Source organism: Toxotes jaculatrix, chromosome 15 (assembly GCF_017976425.1).
Source record: "Toxotes jaculatrix isolate fToxJac2 chromosome 15, fToxJac2.pri, whole genome shotgun sequence".
Taxonomy (NCBI): domain Eukaryota; kingdom Metazoa; phylum Chordata; class Actinopteri; family Toxotidae; genus Toxotes; species Toxotes jaculatrix.
Window position 1 is genome coordinate 5,047,129 of NC_054408.1, and position 19,067 is coordinate 5,066,195.

The window sequence follows — 19,067 nt, forward strand, 5'->3', positions numbered from 1 at the left end:
TGAACAGTGTCTTATTAGCAAGATAAGGTCACTATAAAGATGCTCTTCTACAACCAAGACACTTTATTGGACTATTCTGGGGACATGGTGGTGAGACATGTTCACTAGGGACTAACTGAACAGTCACTTACTGTACACCTGGCTGCTGTACACCTGGCTACGTGTTCTGTGTGACATGTTGAATGAATGCTATGGGCATTAAGTGATATACAACGGTTGACACAACATTACACAATGGGGCTGGTATGTGTTGCACTTAACAAAATTAATATTTGATTTTATTATCTTTCCATTTTTTTTCTTTTGTTAATCAGCATAGATCAATATGCAGAACAATAAGTTAGTCATTAGATAACAATAGTCTAATCTGGCAAGTTTTAGATTTCTTTTTTTAGTTTAAGAGTTTAAATAATCAGATACTTAAAACTTGTCAGTTGGAGTTGTTGAAGGCTGAGCCAAACTACGCTGCTGTTCAGTTGCGATGCAAATGATTTGAAAGAATTTGGATTTGATCTGCACGTATTTTATCTGGACATAGATAAAATACTGTTTAACCCTGGGTCATCTTAACCTCTTGATTCCAAATCTGTAGTTTTCAGGCTTGTGACCCTTCACCTCCCAAACTCATGCTTTTTTTTTTTTTGTTTTTTTTTTTTAACATATGTGAACCATTTGCAAGTCCCCACTGAAGCTTTTATTCCAGTGGGACGGTGTTGACATCCAAAAACAACTCACTTTGACACCCAGAACCCCTCAAACTCCAGTCCTGGATCAACTGTATATATTTTTTAAATATATTTTTTCCCTTTAAGTAAAAATTAAGTGATGAAATTTCGGAATGTAAGAACATTTCAAGGTTAATATTCAACAATTACATGAGACGAATTTCAGCAATTGACTGTAATACTTTTACGAATACATTAAGGGTAATTCCTTGTGCCATATTTCCACTCTTAAAAGAGCAAAGTTTGGCCACTAAGGGCTTGTAAATATGTGCAAGGAAGTGTGATTAAAAAAAAGGACCTTATCTTATGGAAACCCTTTACACAGTGGCATAGTACAGCACGTTCCTGAGGGGAATGTCCTGCATTTGGACTTCTACTGGGAGCTTTTTTTTTTTTATTTGCAAAGTTCAATGTTAACAGATTTTCTAAGTCTAACTAATAGAAGCTTTGAACAATGAAGCATAATGTCCTTGCTCTCATTTACACTGCAAGACTAATCCACTCACCATCAAACCTTTAAAAAAAGTGCAGTATATACATTATGAGGTGAAATGATTTACTGCCTCTAAAAATAGTGAACACCCCCTCTTCCTCACCGAACCATCCAGATGTTTTGTCCCTTGAAAGCTGCTGAAGCTGTTGCCATGAAAACACCAAGCTGTTTGATATTTTGCCACTCTCCTTCCTTGGCCTTGTGCCTTGCTAATGGCATTCTCAGCTTAACTTGTCAGAAATAACACAGCAGAACAATAGCTGATGGCTGGGAGAGTACCTCTGACATTCTTGTTGCAACAGAAGTGCTGTTGTTAGTTAGTCGTCTTGTATGAGTGCCTGAATGGACTAATATACTTTTATCTTCATATAGATACGTCTGTAATGTGCAAACACGGCCTCAGGGATGCATTGCAGTGTATGGCTGTCTTGTTTATGAATGTTCAGCTGCACAGAAAAAATGTCTTAAAGAACAAGAAAGCCTCTTGGGTTTAAAAGTTCCTGTAAATCATGTTCTTGCAGAGCAGATAGCTCCTGACCAGGAACAGAAAAAAGCGGAAACCAGCTGACTCAGTAACAACATACGTAGTTTTGTAGAAGTGGTTGAGCAGTTTACTTATTAGGCAATAACTGTGTCAGGCAAATTACACGAACTATATAATCAGTTACTCATTACTTTATATTAATTCAAAAATCAATTAAATAACTTTGTTAATTACTCACCAGCAAAATTAATTAGTTACTTTTTGTTAGTCAGCTCAGTTTGTCTTTAAACAACACCAAAGCCTCCACACACTCATGTCACATCCTCTGAATTTAAAATAAGACATTGTGGTTTAAAGCAGCATTATGGAACTATTCCACCTTAAATTAACAGCTCCAAATTTATTTTGATGGTACACTGACTTGTAATAGAGAGAATGGTGTCTCTTTATTCTCACTCTGTGCTCTGAGTGCCTGTTCTAGCTCTGTGTAACTAGGGGTTGAGTGGGTACGGTCTCCCACAATTCACCTCTTTGTAAAATGTCTGAGTAACGTGGAGGCTGCAGTAGTTGTTCAGTTACAGCTGCGTTACTTCGGGCATTTTTTTTTCTTTTGCTAGACTTTGCTCAAATAGGACATTCAACCAAACATTCAACCTATTTTGAGCATTATTTCAAAAGCGCATGTGATATTAAAATGTTTATTTTTATTTATTTATTTATTAGACTTTTTAACACTTTAGCATAGCACAGCAACAGGCCTGTTTGCTGTAACCATGCTGTAACTCTACTGTGACCACAGCTTTTAATTCTGAAGAATATCTGGAAATTCATATCAAATGGTTCATCAACAATAAAGGACAGGTGCATTCATAGAAAAAAGCTTTTACAGGTGCTGCATCAAAGACTGCGACAGAGGGAGAAAACAGACTCAGGATCCACACATTGTATGATCAGCTCCAAAACCTCAGGCAGTTGCTCTTATTTTGTACAGAAAACCATTATTATGTTAATGCATAATATCTATCAAATCCCTTTATCAAGCCTGGAATTAAAATTAAAAATAGCTTGAATTGTTTCCACTGCAAACCACAAGTATTTACGAAAATGTGACTTACAGAAAAGAGTTAAAGTCCGTTTTAACTTTTATTAAAATAAAAATATGCTTTAACAGTTCACTGTTCAGATGACATGACTGTGGTAAATAAGTTGATTTCAGTAAGAAACTTCGTTAAAATATAGTTGAAAAATGTTTTGAGATAAATGACAAGATATTTAACAAGTAGAGTAAAAAAAAACAAACTACAACTAAGTTTGATTCATAAACTCGTAAAGTTGTTTGGCAGAACTGATGGTGTTGAAATGTATTTGAGGTTATAGGCAGCAAACCTGTTTGACTATTGACCAGGCTTTACTATTATTTAGATCATTATATAAGAGAATAAACAATATCTCACCAAGAGGTGACTGTAAAGTTGCTCTTCAGCACCACAGACACTGGATATTCTGGAGACATGGTGTTGTAAACATGCAGAGATATGTTGTTCGGGAATGTTGACACTACAAAACAAGAGTCTGAAGGGTTTTGGCAGGCTCAGCAGTGCAGTTGGCATATTTTGAAAGGTGTTATAGTGTAAACTGTCACTGAACAGACCAGTTGTAACTGAGACTCAGTCCAACAGCCTCAGAGGGCCTCCAGTCTGTTTTGGCTCAGTGCTGTGGAAATCACAGCGTGGGTGTGTTTGATCACTCATACAGAACTCTCATGGCCACTGGCCGCCGGACGGCTCCCAGACACCCAAACACAGCAGACCGCCAGACACAGAACATCACAAGGGCCATGTGGACAAAACTGTGGAACAAGTGAAGATAGCACAGAGGAGCATGGGGACATTTGATACGTATACATGTCTCCCCTGACTTCAAGCCCCTGCTGGATTAGTGTCCAGCAGAACCTTCTTCCTCTGCTCCTTCTTCTTTGCTCAAATTGTCTTGGATCTCTGAAGCCACATGTTCCTAACTAACATTTAAAATCTTGGTGGGTTCCTACGCTCTCTGGCTGCTCATCACAAAAGAACAACTTATCTGTTATGCCACCATCACCCAAATGGACCAGTTGATTGTATTTTTTTTATGAACAAACAAAAAAGAAACAAAGCTAACCCTCTTTTTTGACAGTGAGCTTAAAAGCAAGATACAGTAGGTTTCTTCATATGTTGGATTTATGAGCACGGCAGCTGTAGTGTCTCTGCAGCCAGTTTTGGAACCACCAAACTTTTTAGTAAAGATGACACTACACAAACAAGCTTGTTTTGTTATTTTGTGCTTCCAGGAAATGATAGAAGACAATCCACTGACAAAACATAATACAATGTGATTTCGTAACAGATTTGCTTATTTAAAAATCTTCAGTGATTTAATCAATTTTTGTTGTTGTTGCTATGATTTGTTCTAATTTTTATGTTTTTGTGACAACAATTACTACAAAATGTAGAAATTCCAGCTGTAAAACATGCATCCCATTTTAGTTAATCAGGTGCTCTGGCAGAGTGTTAGAAAGAATCAGGATAATGGAGTCTGCACAATGAAAGCTCCTTCACAGAAAATATTTACCACCACAGTTAATGTGGTGGTTTATTGGTGAAAAGAAAAACATATTCTCTAGTTCTGAAAAGGCCAAACGTTGACATTAGCAAAATGATCCACATAATTCACTGTAGGCAGATCTTTGCCTTTGAAAACTGGATAAATCTAGAGTTTTGATTATAACACAGTGATTGTTTATGTAAGTTTTCATACTTTATAAATTGTTACTGTCCATTCCTTTAAATCTTAAACATTGGTTATATTCTCCTTTCCACTTGGTATGACAAGGCTTGGTATGACATTCCTGTCAGCATTTATTCCAATGTACATTTTGAAAGAATACATCAGTCACTTAATGCACTTTGACTGCACACTTGTAGGCAGTGTTTCAAAATCATCTTAATTCAGGTTTACAGTTGCTAACTATCAGTGCCGTATTTTTCCTAATATTTTTCTCTCTTGTCCCTAAAACTGATCATAAGTCTTTCTGGCATATTGTTCTTGGAACCTCATGATGGCCACCTTTGCCTATATTTGGCTTTGTTTTTCACAATGGTGTCAAGTAAATATACACAACATGGTAGAGTTGCACATACACTGAGGCTGAGCATTAATATTTATCCCCTGCTGGGTCAGAGATGGCATGCTTGGTATGTTGGAGGCTTGGTACTTTCTCCCACTAAGCTTTCTCTCTCCCAAATACACACACACACTTCCTCTCTGCCTCTCCCACACACATCCACCATTTATTTTCCCTTAACAGGAATTATTGGTTCATTCAGCTGTTACTCGCTCTTGAGAGGACCATGATCTATCGCATGTTAGGAGGATGTACAGTGGGACATACAGATTTTGTTACAACAGGATTTAACTGAGATGTAGACTTTATTCTAATCGCTCCTGTCATCAGGGGATCTTTCTCTCTTTCACTGTTTCATGATAATAGTAAACTTGGATCAGGTTCTTCTGTTACACTGAGCTGTGTGATTTGTTTTCTCTTGTCACTATCATTTCACTAAAATCTTTTTTTTTTTCTCAGATAAATGACAGACTTATGATTCTGGCTGTTTTCTGCTTATTCTGTTGCATTTAGGAGTTTGCACTTGGCTCTTATTTTGGAGGTCATATTGCAGGCTGAGATAATTGACAGCCAGCTGGCACAGAGACAGAAATATTGCTTACTCCATGGGAGTACTAAAAGTAGGCCTCCAGACTAGATATAAAACAGCAGTTCTCAGTGTGCAGCCAACTTTATGTCCATCTTGTTGGACGGCTTTTCAATAGGCCTGCTCTGCAGTTTAAAGTTTGCTGGATTCTTACTCAACAACAGTCGTATATAAATGATTATATTTACTGTTAAACTCTCTAGACTTGAAAATTGGCTATGAAAACTTTACGTCTTCACAGAAAATGGAGACTGGTCCACGGTTGTAATGATTTACTAAAACAGTATTTGCTCTCTAGTTAAATGTAGTAATAAAAAAATCATTGATGCATTTGCTTTAGTGAAACAAGTAGATTGAACCTTTTGTAAAAAGTCTGAATGAAGGGTTTTCCTCCATGGGTGTAGTGTGTCCAAAACATGTTCTTGTGTTCCAGACATGTTCTTTGCTTGCTTATTCATAGGCTACCATGAGGAACTCACCTCTAGCTTATTCACTGGTCTGAATTCCTGCCATAATTGACTTATTTGTTCCCTGGCATTCAAAGACTCACTTTCTGTGTAAACAAAAACAAGGCAGCTATTTGGTAACACATGATTTAATTGGATGGACAGCAAGAGGAGCTTATGCCGCAGGAAGGAATTCATAAGTTTTATGGACATTTTTGACATGCCCTGTTAGTTTTACAGGTATGTGGTTACAAACCAATACTGGAGAAATAAAAGCTTTGATCTGAATGGCACTAGATGAAATGTTAACCAAAGGTGTTGCATTCATCCTGAGGGGAACAGGAATGTGTGCATCGACATTTTACTCAAATATCAAACTCATCCTGGCGCTAGAGGAAAAGCCAGGGGATCGCCAAAGTAATTAGGGTTCATTCTGATTGAATATCTGTACAAAAGTGTATTACAAACCAGTGACTGACCCACAGACCGAATTTACCATCCACATAGAAACATACTTGTGGATGCGAGGCAGACACTATTTTTGTCCAATCACATGCAAAGTACAGCTGGTGCTTGTCCACACTTGCATGGAAATGAGTTTGCACAGTGATGATTGCATCTTGCCTGTCGTGTTTTTGTATGTAAATTAAGTTCAAACACAGTTTATCTGACCTCCAGCTCACAGTAAAACACATGACCTTATACGGACATGAGGACATACGTTTGTAGCACACAACCAATGTGATACAGAACTGAAAGTCCATTTCGGTATATACAACAATATATTTATGACTTTCTGAAGCCCAATAAATCCTCCTCCAAGACTGGCTGCGCTGTAACTTTCTTGTTCCACACACACACACACACACACACGCTTAACGAAGTACTCTGTACTTAAAATCATCCCTGCTCGTTTGTCTTGACTACTGCTATTTGTGGCACTGAGTGGAACGTGCTCTAAACTGATATAGTAAGGACCACTCACAACAACATGAGATTGAATTCTCAGAGTGAGTACAGAATAACTAAACATGGCCCGAGTGTTCGGCTGTGTCACTCGAATTCATCCGAGACAACACACGCTCCTTCGCTGCTGAGTGCTCTCTTGACAGCATGTTATGAATATATTTTGAATAATAAGCTCAGTTTCTGTTATCTTTATTGCTGCCTCTGGCCACTATCATGCAGTCTGAATCTCGAGTGCCAGTGTGCCTCAGTGTTTATAGTATTATGTCATTATTTCTTTTATATGACAGGTAGACTCATGCATAGGCAGTTGCACAAGAACTGCTCTGTATTGCTCTGTATATATTTAACTTTGTTATTTATTCGAACTTTTCATTGTCTGCAATTTTTTTCTTAATTTTCTTGCATTTTATAGACTGTACATTTGACTGATGAATCAGAAAAAAAAATGCTAGTGGAAATGATCATTCTGGATGCTGACTCGATATAGCTAATGCAAAGCAGATACATATAGGAGACTGGAAATTGGAACTATAGCCATTCTTCTTATTGCTACTTCAAGACAGCTTTTACTCTGGAAAACTAGAATCAATATTTCTGATACGTTCTGAAAATAGTGTGTGGTACAGTTCAGTGGACACATACCATAATCAGTGTCTGTCCTGTAATTATTCTTTCCTCCTCTCTGACCAAATATCAGTCTCCTTCTCTTGTTCTGCTTTGCTGATTCCTGAAGAGTCTTAATTTTCCTGAAGTCGTGTGGTTTGGTGCAGTTTGATTAATGATATCCTTTGTAGAACTGATTAGTTCTACACTGTCTTTAATGGTTGACATTTTAGGGAAATACAAAATATTCTGTGCCTGGAGTGAACAAATTCTAATGATTTAATCACACATCACTAATCAAACCAATGGCTATTAGTGCAATGAACCTGTAGGTCATAACGTCAGGCTTTTCATTTTCTGTTTTGCTGCAAAAATGATGCCATCAAAAATGTAGAGGTGTATTTCTTTTTGAAAACAATTCAGGTGACACAGGCCAAGCGAACACACAACGAGTATCACAGGACGAGTCGTCCCAGGAGGCAGGTTAGTGTTTCTCATAGTGTTTCATCTTTCAGGCAGACTAGGGGACGCCTTCTCAGTCCACTTGTTTTCTCTCTATAAGCTCTGGGCTTCTCCAGTGACACGGTGAGTGTGTTACAGGATATTTGTAGCATTGTTTCTGACCGTTTAATAAGGTTGTGTTGGTTCTGAGGCCTTAGCGGTAAGATGGAGACTTGAGTCCTTTCACCTCCTGGCTCTGAATAAATCTGTGCATGCAGAAAGTTCCTACAAGTTGTCATTTCTTCCTTTCGTCAAGGTGGACTGTGCTGGTTGCGAAGACCTACCTGGCTATTAAAAAATAGATTTGTTTCCTGTCAGAGTTTTCAAAGCATTGGAGGAAATATATTTGAGTGCTAGGTGTTGACATCAAAGAGCTCCACACAGCCTTGTCTCCCATATGGCCAGTGCTGAAATGCGTGTTCTATATTTGGAAGAATCTCCAGTCCGTCAGTGTCCCCTCTTTGTCTCTTCTCTTTTGAAGCTTGCAATGAAAAATTAAAGGTGCTTTTTCTTCTGTTCGTTGGTGGGCTTGTCTTTCTTCTTCAAAGGCATGACTCATGGAATGACCTTTTAGTTCCCAGGAGTTCAGTGTCTCCTGTGAGGCACCGGGACTGCTTGAAAGCATTTGCTGTCCCTGTGCTGAAGTAGAACTCCAGAAGTGTTCCCAGTCAAAGGTAACTCTGTCACACCACTTTCAGACGGCAGACCCACATAAGATGTGGGTCAACTCAACCCGTGTTCGAACCGCGTTGCAGCAGAGACTTCAGTCTGCAGTGTAGTTTCAAACACTTCACAGATAACCCTGAAAATTACACTGAATAATTTACCAGGTAAAGGTTAAGTTCGTGCATCGGAACCATCCTTTTCTATTGATTGTCCACATACCCACATCCTATTTCTCTCTCTCTGTCTCTCACCCAGTCTTCTTCTCTTTTTTCATGCATGTTAGCAGTACCAGTTCATGTCTGCCCCGTGTCCAGCCCCATACACAGGTATAACCTGTGTCGGTATAAACGGCGCAACAAAATGTTAATGTATACCTCCTCTCTGACCAAATATCAGTCTCCTTCTCTTGTTCTGCTTTGCTGATTCCTGAAGAGTCTTAATTTTCCTGAAGTCGTATGGTTTGGTGCAGTTTGATTAATGATATTCTTTGTAGAACTGATTAGTTCTACACTGTCCTTAATGGTATTGTTTGACATTTTAGGGAAATACAAAATATTCTGTGCCTGGAGTGAACAAATTCTAATGATTTAATCACACATCACTAATCAAATCTGTTGTTATTAGTACAATGAACCTGTAGGTCATAACGTCAGGCTTTTCGTTTTCTGCCTGTTTTGCTGCAAAAATGATGCCATCAAAAATGTAGAGGTGTATTTCTTTTATTTTCTAATAAAAGGTTTTCAGATTTTATTAGGTAGTTTTAATTTGATGCACAACACTAGAGTGTACTGCCATTCCCAAGAAGAAATAACAGTCTAAGTTAGTCTAATAATAGCACTCTGACTGGATTGTCATATAAAAAATATATTACATACGTAGACCCCATGCAACAAAACTTGTCTTTGGTTCATGCAATTCAATCCTCAGGTTTGTTACTGGTTACAAAGGCATTAATATAGCAGCTGACAGCTTTCGAGGGAAAATCCAGCAACAAATAACTGCAGGCTCTCACGTGACAGACTTTCACTCTCTTGTACATTGCCCTGCAGAGTGGGGCTGGCAGTGGGCTGCTCACAGTAATCAGCATGCAGCACATGACCTGTATTTATCCTTAAAGCACACAATGTGCCTCAGTGTGCTAACTAAGGGGTAGTACACTTATAATCAATTTAATAATCTAATCAAAAGTAAAAGTAAAAATTGGACTGACAGTTTTGCAGTACTTACCAAGGGGCAAAACAGAGTTAACAGAGGCCTGTTTATTTCCTACACTGGCCTTTTCTCAAAATAAAGTTTATGGTTTGCATCAGCAAGTTCCCCCCGGAATTTGTGATCGTCTGATTGTGGAAATTTCAAACCAAATTTTCAAACCAAATTTAACCAGTTCTGGTGTTACGTGAGGCAGAGGAGTTGTTCATTGTACTTGCCCTACATTGCTGAACTACAAGCAGCATATTGCTTTTTACAAGCTGCATCGATCCCGTTGTCTACAAACGACACGAATAACATCGCAATGTTCCTCAAACTAACAATGTGATTCATGAAGCCACTTGGTCTGGGAGGAAACACTTCGTGATAAGTTTGATTCAGGGGAAAATGCCCTTTTAGTGCATCGACGTCCTGTCTCCTGACTCCTGACAATCACAGGAATGTTCACCATGTGATCAATTCAGTCACTTCTTGCCACAATAATCACACAAACACAACAACAAGTATGAGCTTTATAAGTTTTACTGGCAGCCACCCCTCAGATTTTATAAAAGCTTAGGGCCTAATAACATGTATAAATGAACAAATGCATTTTTATTTTACCTCTTAAAACATTTGCAAAACCTTTTGTGAATATTTTTCAACAGGATTTTAAAATTCCTGCATCTTATGTGTATTTAGCAGGGATTTTTATTTTGAAGGGTACAGGTTAACACTTTACAAGCTCACTTCTCTGACCTTTAGGCCACGTTTTAGGGTGCATTATTACAACTCTGTCAATATGTGTAATTTATGGCACATTTGCATTACTGTTTTCTGTAATGGATCTTCATGATCCAAACATTCGGGGGATCTGTTCATCAAAAGGGCACGAGAAGCTATCAAATGAAGACCTTTAATGTGTTCCAAATGTCTTATCAGCAATACAGAGCCTTACATTATCACAGCACAGGACAGTGTGGTTTGGTTTGGTGACTGTTGCTGCCGTCACTTGTGTGGGCTGGATGTTGGCCACCGTTCTCTGAGAGATACACCAGTATAAATGAAAAGTCTGTTGGAAGCGTGGCGAGGGCTCAGAAGTAGAGGACAAACTTTGACGCCTTGGGGCGGGTGCAAGAAACACTGAAAAAGAAAGGTGTGGGAGGGACGTAGGAGGGTAAAACTCAGACTGCTGGGTAAATATTGACACCTAGGATGTCTTGCTCTGTTGTTTTTTATGGCCACTGCTGGCAATTATTAATCACCTGCTAAAATAATGTTACACACACACACATACTCAAGCACGCAGCCAAGCTGGACTGACACCTTCCACGGTTATGATCATTGTACCTTAATAGAAGTATATATAGCGTTTTCGTTTTTTTTGTATAGTTGTAGCTATGGATGTGAAATAAAACCATCCACCTCAGAGTGAAAACTGAGTTATTAAATACTACACTCACTGCAGGTCAGCATAAATCCAGTGGGGCTAATACTGTAAACGGACACAGACCACATCAGTCCCCAGAGCTCCAGCCTCTTTTTAAATAAGTGACGTTAATGGAGCCATGTTTTCTTTACTGGAGATAAAAACTGTGTATGTGTGTAAAACTAAACTTTGACTCATTTTGTTTGCTTTTACTACAATTTGCTTGGATTCATTAACTTAACAAAATATGATCATATCGTCATGCTGTTATTCCCAAGTTCATAAAAAAGCTTTGTTGAATTAAAACCCAGTTCTTTATAACATGACTAATGTATTATTTTATTATTCCTCAATCACGGCCAGTTAATAAGCTGTTTGGTTGACAAAGTTCATTGACCAATTTATTAGGTACAGCTAGCTTAAACTAATGCAGTGAAATAGCTAATGCTGAGAGCTACCTTGATATTTAGTCTACTCTGATTTATAGTAAATCAGGTGGACAAAATATTGGAAACCCCTCTTGGTATAACGCAACACAGTTTAACAACTCCACAAACTGCTGCTGCCCAGTGACCATAAAGCTGAATGAACACTTCTCTTAAACAGTTTAGATATACACTGAACATTATAACAATCGTGAAGGAAGCATTTCATTTCAGGTCTTTTATATTAGATTGCATTAGTTTTGACTGCTTGTACCTAATAAACTGGCAACTCGGTGGATTATTAGTTTCAGGTAATGCTGAGGGACATTCTAGTTCCCTCCCTGTGACACACATTTATTAGGTGGGTTATCACATATCAAATGTTTACATACCATTTGTGTAAATATGGCTCAGATCCGTAGATGTTGATTTAATTTGAGAGCTTAGAAGTAAATGTCCCCTCTGCTTTTGTACTTGTACTACTCACATGCCTAGCTGGAAACTATGAAAAACCAAAGGGGCAGTTGTAGGTTTCAGCAGCGAGGATCACTTCTGCGTTCAAGAAGCTGCAGTTCCTCGGCTGCCGCTGGGGGCTGGCTCCAGAAGTGAGCAATTCTCCATTGACCCCCATGTTAAAATAGCCAACTTTACAGCCTAAAAAAAACATATTTACAGCCTGGTACATTTTTTGTTTTTGGTCTCTATTGATAGTTTCAACCTCCGTGAACACTCCTCTCGTAGCGTTTTAGTGTTATTTAGGCTTAAAATTCTTACATAAATTATGGTGGGTTACGTTCAGTGACAGCTCCATAGACAGGCACTGGCAATTAGCTCTTTGCTAACGCATCGGCTGGGCTAGGCGGCTACATCATAGACATCCAGAGGCCTCGGCTACCTCCAACGGTTGACGGGGGCTGCAGTGTCCGTGTTTGTTTGCCAATGTTCGGATAGGTTTTTGTGACAATATGGCTTATTGTAGTGTAGACTGTACTAACCGACCGTCGAAGGAGTCTGTGTTGCAGTTTTTTCGGTAAGTAAATTTCTCACTATTTTACCTAATTAGCATGTATTAGCATATTTTGCCGCTGGGTTATGACTTAATTGCCGATTTATGGTCGCTGCTGATACAGATAGAGGACCGGAGCAGCTAATGTTAGGAAAGCTGTTGCGGTGTGTTCCGTGCTCTCAGAGTCCGTTAGTTGCGGGAATACTAGGCTACAATTTTATTTCGTCTCATTTTTCTGTTTAAAAAGTCCGACATTGCATGGACAGACAGCTCCGTCAGTAAGCGGCTGCTGTAAGTGGATAGTGGGTGGAGGCAGCGGTGAAAGCCGGTAAATATGAAATATTAAACATTTTAATATATTATTATTATTTTTATTATTATCATTTTGCGACCGTTTTTTGGAGACAGTGCTGCTAAATTTCATAACTAGGAGCATCAGTGCGACTTGCAAATATGTTGATTTTAAGCGGTGCTCCCAAATTTTGTGCCAGTGCTCCTTAACATTTCTGTATAAAGCACCAGTGCAACTAATGGAAAAAGTTAGTCTGGAGCCCTGTAACAGAATTCTGTGTCCTTACCCTGGGGATGATCTCTGTATTAAACATGGGAGCTGTTACTTTCTGCCCTCGCTTTCCTTCAGCGGTGAGGAAAAGCCAAGGGTTTCCAAATAAGGTCTGACTGAGCAGTGGCAGTATTAATAGAACGAGAGCACTGCTGGGGAATCTTTGTATTGACCTGTTGAAAGACTTCATCTTATGGATGCTGTTTCTATGGCAGTGTGGGGGCGGGATGCTACGAAGGCTCTGTGATAATAATAAGCCCCTCATGCACAGGAAAACACAAAGATTTCTCTGTAATTTTCACCCCAAATATATTCTTGTTCACTAAATGTCACAGAGTTGTGCAAAGTCAGGGTTTTTGGCCAACCTTTTAGGTTTGAAAGGTTTGAAAAACAAACAAACAAAAACTCTTTGGCATTGACATTAAAAATGTGTGCATTAATATTAAAATATTAGCAAAGAAATTTGCAATTAGGATTCTGTACAGTTCTGAACAATTCTGAACAGTTTGGCCTCTTACAGAAGGACATTTACTTGGATCTGAGATGTACTTCCACTCTTTGCTGAGAGGATTGTCTCTTTGATGTGACTGTGACACGACTCGGACAGATCACTTCTTCATGAGGCTATTTGCTGCTTCTCTGTATTTTCTTTTCTACATAGTCAAAAATATATTTGGCTTTTCAGCCAAGGCTGGCTACACTGAGTATGACGAATCTCTTTTGAGCTGCTAAATGTGCAAACTGAGCTGCATGGGTGGGTTAATAATAATAATAATGATCGTGTTCTCGTGCATGGTGCAAATGTTTTGTATTCACATAAGGTAGATTTTCACAAATACATTGTTAACTGTACACCCTTGATAGATATTGTAGTTCATTCAGTGAGCTTTCAGCTGAACAGTGCTTCAGTTAGATAAGAGGCAGAAATACCAACGGGTGACCTTTTCCAAATTCACAACCTTCTCTCTGTCTCACACCTCATTTCTTAATTTTCCTTGTTCGTGCCTCACTTCCAGGCTTGTCTTCCGCCACTCACTCCTCCCTCTGATTGTGCTTGGTTTTTGCACCAGACCTGCAAAGGGGTTTTTGACTTGATAGAGACGTGCTGTGTTTGTTCAGTTTGTTCCGGCAACAGAGAGGCCCGTGGTGTGAATGTGATTCAGCTGGCCGATTCAGCCCATTAAATAGCTCTATGAAAAGAATGGGCTGCTGGCATTGGCTTCCTACTTTCTTCCAGTCCCAGGACCAACTGTGTGCCTGGCACTGGATGGAAACAGTGCCTTTTGGCACTGGTGCATTAGGCACATTGCTGTTTGCAAGTGGTCATGTGTTTGATAGGTGGAAACTTGAACAGGGTCTATGAAACCTGTAGGTGCTGATTTGCTGCAAATTAAAAATTCAAGATTTAGAGGGGAGCGCACATCCAAGTGTGCACCAGCACAGGGTTTCCCACACACACTCAAACCCCTCTCATATGTTAGCCTTTGTTCCATTGGCTTCTGATACTCAGTGCGTTTACATGCACACAAGAAACCAGGTTATTCAGGAAATTTGATCGTGTTTACATGTGCTGTGGTACGTCAGTGCATGCAGCGGGTCAGTAATCACATTTCTCTCCAACCCTGACCTTATTTTTGAAACATCTCTCACTTATTTTACCTGTAGTAGTGTGTATGTTTGTGTGTGTGTTTGTGTGTGTATCAGAGGGCAGACACAACAGTGTGAGGATAGCTCTTCTTCACGGTGCAAATGTGCCTTAATTTGATTAAATAGTCAAATGTTCAACGGCGGAAACTGACTTTATTTAGTCATATGAGTGTCAGTTTCAGTTGAACTGCAGATGGATTTTCTTTTCAGTATGAGCCTACATCACTATGTATGATAGTCTTTCTTTTCTCCAGGAAAAAGCTAGCAAAGGAAATAAGGTTAATCTAATCTCCTACCCCGATTGCAAAAGCCAGGTTCCTCCAGTTTATTATGCGAAGAAATCAGGTTACTGTAGAAAGCTGTTTGTAAATCTGCAGATACTCTACAGTATAACCAGTGGTCACCAAGGCTCAGCGTTCAGCCCAGTTTTACTCAGTTCACAGTATCATCTTTTTCTCTTCGTTTTTGATACAGCAAAACTCATTGGCTTCATCATTCAACAGGACTACGATCCTAAACATAAGGCCAAAGCAGCCAGAGAGCTTTTCAGGGTAAAGAGGTGGAATATCTTCCAACCATGCAAGTGCAATGATAAGTGCAAAGCAGTAGGTCTTGGCTGTACGGACTTTGTGGACTGCCTCCAAACACACCAGATATTTTGGTTCATGTAGGAGCAGCAGCGCAAAGGTCTGGCCGAGGTGGAATATAAATCAGAGGGTGTGGTGATTAATAAATTCTCTCTCAGCCAGTCACATCGTTGTTTTCATTGCTCCAGTAAACAGCTTTGCCAACAAACACAAACTGCTAACCTTCCACAGTCCAGTTTCAGAACAAACAATTTTGTTTTTTGACTCTCAGTTCCTCATAATCATCACTTTGTGTCTTCTAAATACACATATAACTACATAATGTACAGGAATAAGGAGCTTTCCTATCTGGCATGGCTGCCTACTACAGCACAGACTGAGGACTAACTCTGCTGCTGATTGAGTCTATTTTGGATAAGCCTGTAGCTTGAAATACAATATCAGCTAGCATTCTGTCATTTAGCAAATATGTAAGAAAGCTCCAAAATCTCAGATAAGCGCAAATACTTCAGCTGAGGCCAAATACTTGGTCAGTTTGTTCTGCATCAAAGCAGTTTCACTGATAAACACGCTCTCAGACTTTCTTGTCGGGAACATGCAAACATTCAGGCTGGTAGCGTATTAACTGGCTCTGGCTCTTCTGAGACCCGTAATTAGGGAGACACTGTCTTGTCAGCGCTGCACAGGCATATTCTGATGGATACTATGTGAAAATCCAGAAGAGAGGGTTAAGACGCCCTGTTCCCGCTGCAGACAGGGAAGCATGTGAGTGGAGCTGATGGAAACAAAGAGCGCTTTACTCTCGGTTAGAGGAAAAACAGCTGCAGGCCTGGAAAACATTCATCAAACACTTTGTTTCTCTCCCACCACCTTTGTCAAGCTATTGATATGTTCATTCTGCATATTTAAAGTATGAACATACTCTACTTTCCATCTAAGGTTCATTCAGATTCTACTAAAAAATAATTTAGTCCTGTAATTAGTAATAGTCCTATAATAAGTGTGTCCTGAACTAAATGCTTTGGATTTTTAACTACAGATTAAACATTTGTTTGTTTGTTTGTTTTTTTTAACTTCCAGTGGTAATGTCCTTTATTAAGTTCTACTTTATGAGTATGATGAACCTGAACATTGACATTCAACCAACTATTATTTCGTAAATTACTGAGCATACTGTTTTCTTAATTATAATCATTTTTCTGTAAAATGTCAGAAAAATGACCTTCACGGTATCCAAGAGCCCAAGCTGACATTTCCAGATGTCTTATTGTGTTCAGTCGTATTCATATATTCACTTTACCATCTCACGACAAACAGCAAATCCTGGAACTGCACAAAGTAGTTGCTGATTAATTTTCTGTTGATCAACTAATTCAATGACTAGTCAATTAGTTGTTTCAGTTGCAATACAGATTCATTCTGCACAGATTCATCCTGCAATTCAAAATGAATTTACTACATTTAATTGCTTACTATTATTGTTCTGTATTTGAGGAGACAGATAATGTAGCTGTGAAGGCAGCAGTCTTTTTATTCATTTATTGCAGTTATAGGCTGAGCATACTCATAAACTGCCTTCCTCTGAACTTATTTCAAAGCCTCTGAGATGTCTATGTGCTCACTCTTCTCGCACACTGCTCTGCACTTTCCAGAGGTCATTTGGAAACTGAAGTTTTAATGTGCTGCAACATTTTTTGGTTTCAGTTTTCTGTTGTCGTTCCCGTGTACAGTAGGTGTAGCTTAGGTTTATGTAGGTAGCACTTCTCTTTTTACTCTGGTCTCTTGAGAACAAAGTGCTGTTATTGCTGTAATGTAAAATACCAAACCTACCTGAAAGACCAGGTGAATATTCAAAAATGTGGTCACGGTCTTGCAGCAGATTCACAAGTTGTGCCTCTGTTTGGAGAAGAACTCGACTCTGTTCTCAGTCATCATTCATTAGTAATCTTTTCTATAGCACATCAGTGTTCACTCAGAGCTATGCTACTAAGTGATGACACATTAGCAGATCAAACAGATGCATTTACACGTGTGTTACATTCTCACATTAACTGCATGATAGATGTGACCATATGCAAATCTGTGTATCTGGGCCTGAGGAAAAACATAGAGTACACACATTTACTCTTCACACCTGGATCCAGATGTAAAGAACTGTAAATGTTAAAGGTTGGATGAACTGTGTAGGCTCCCTGTTGTGTTTTTTTAGTCAAAACAGTCAAAAGCATAATGAACATTTCCTTCTTTCATTTCTTCAGAAAATGAACCCAGTGTTAGATACAGACAGCAGCAGCTAAACTGCTCACTTCTTTCAACTGCATAGGGATTGCTCAACTGGGCATAAAATCTCTTAGCAATGGGTGATTAAATGGGATTGACTGTTTATGGTCAAAAACCAGTAGTTTATGTTGGTAGAGAGCAACAGGAAGGAGAGAGAGTGAGGGAAATGGCACGTGACAAATGTTCTTAGCAGGATTTGAACTGGAAACTTTACATTTCAAGAGCCTTCAAGAGTCTTTGACCTTGGATCACATGAATGCTTCTTCTTTGAATTCTAACTTTTTCTATCTCACCCTCTTTCACAGATAGTGTCCAATGTGCTCATCTTCTCCTGTACCAACATCGTGGGAGTGTGCACCCATTACCCCGCTGAGGGCTCCCAGAGGCAGGCCTTCCAGGAGACCAGGGAATGCATCCAAGCTCGCCTCCACTCCCAGAGGGAAAACCAGCAGCAGGTGGGAGAGAGAGAGCACAGATTTTATGGTGACAGGACACAGGGATGTAAGAGCGGAGGGAAGGAAGGGCCCTAAAAGGCATCAGTATTATTGGTGATTGGATTACGTGAACTTGTCTTTTAAAGGAATGCTTCTCTGAAAACCTGCCTTTTGAATATTAAACTCTCAGCTCCTTGAGAGAACTTGAATCCGTTTGTGTGGGGTTTTTTTTTTCGTAAATTGACAAAAAAATCCATCAGGTTAATAAAATCCAGATCTGATTTAATTGCTGAGTCAAAGTTATTATTTTATTCTCAATCGCAAACTGGACAAAAAAAGGTTCTAGCTGACATTTTATGGCTGGTCAGTTCAAAATGTGCTCTGTGCTGGAAGGGATATACTGTAGTCACCGATCACTGGGGCAGCAGGCAGTTGTTGTGGTGAAGGCATGTCAGTCACTTTGCTTGCCCTCAAACCGCCAAAACCTCCACCTCGTAATTTACCTCTTACTTACAGTCCACTTGTCCACTGAACTTATTTCCCCCCATGCTTTCCTACAGGAACGTCTCCTGCTCTCAGTGCTTCCCCGCCATGTTGCCATGGAGATGAAAGCTGATATAAACGCCAAGCAGGAGGACATGATGTTTCACAAGATCTACATCCAGAAGCACGACAACGTCAGGTAACACCAGGGGCTTCTCCCCCCGGCTGTGAGGAGGAAGTGGGATGATCAGGGCAAGCAGATTGAAGCTGCTATAAATAACACCTCCTCTCAACATCTCCACACTTCACAAATCATTTCAGGTTACGTGTTGCCTCTCAAAAATACAATACACCCGCACACATCAAGATACACACCACCGCATGATTTCC

The 19,067-nt window shown here is 39.4% G+C and overlaps 1 protein-coding gene across 2 annotated transcripts in view; it reads left to right on the forward strand.

The window, feature by feature from the left end:
* The window catches only part of adcy5 (adenylate cyclase 5), a 76,289-nt gene that overhangs the window by 16,231 nt on the left and 40,991 nt on the right, over positions 1 to 19,067 (forward strand). For both annotated transcript variants that reach the window (XM_041057395.1, XM_041057396.1), the window contains exons 2-3: positions 18,066 to 18,215; positions 18,755 to 18,876. In XM_041057395.1, coding sequence (XP_040913329.1) covers positions 18,066 to 18,215; positions 18,755 to 18,876 — 272 coding nt within the window. The remainder of the gene's footprint in view (positions 1 to 18,065; positions 18,216 to 18,754; positions 18,877 to 19,067) is intronic.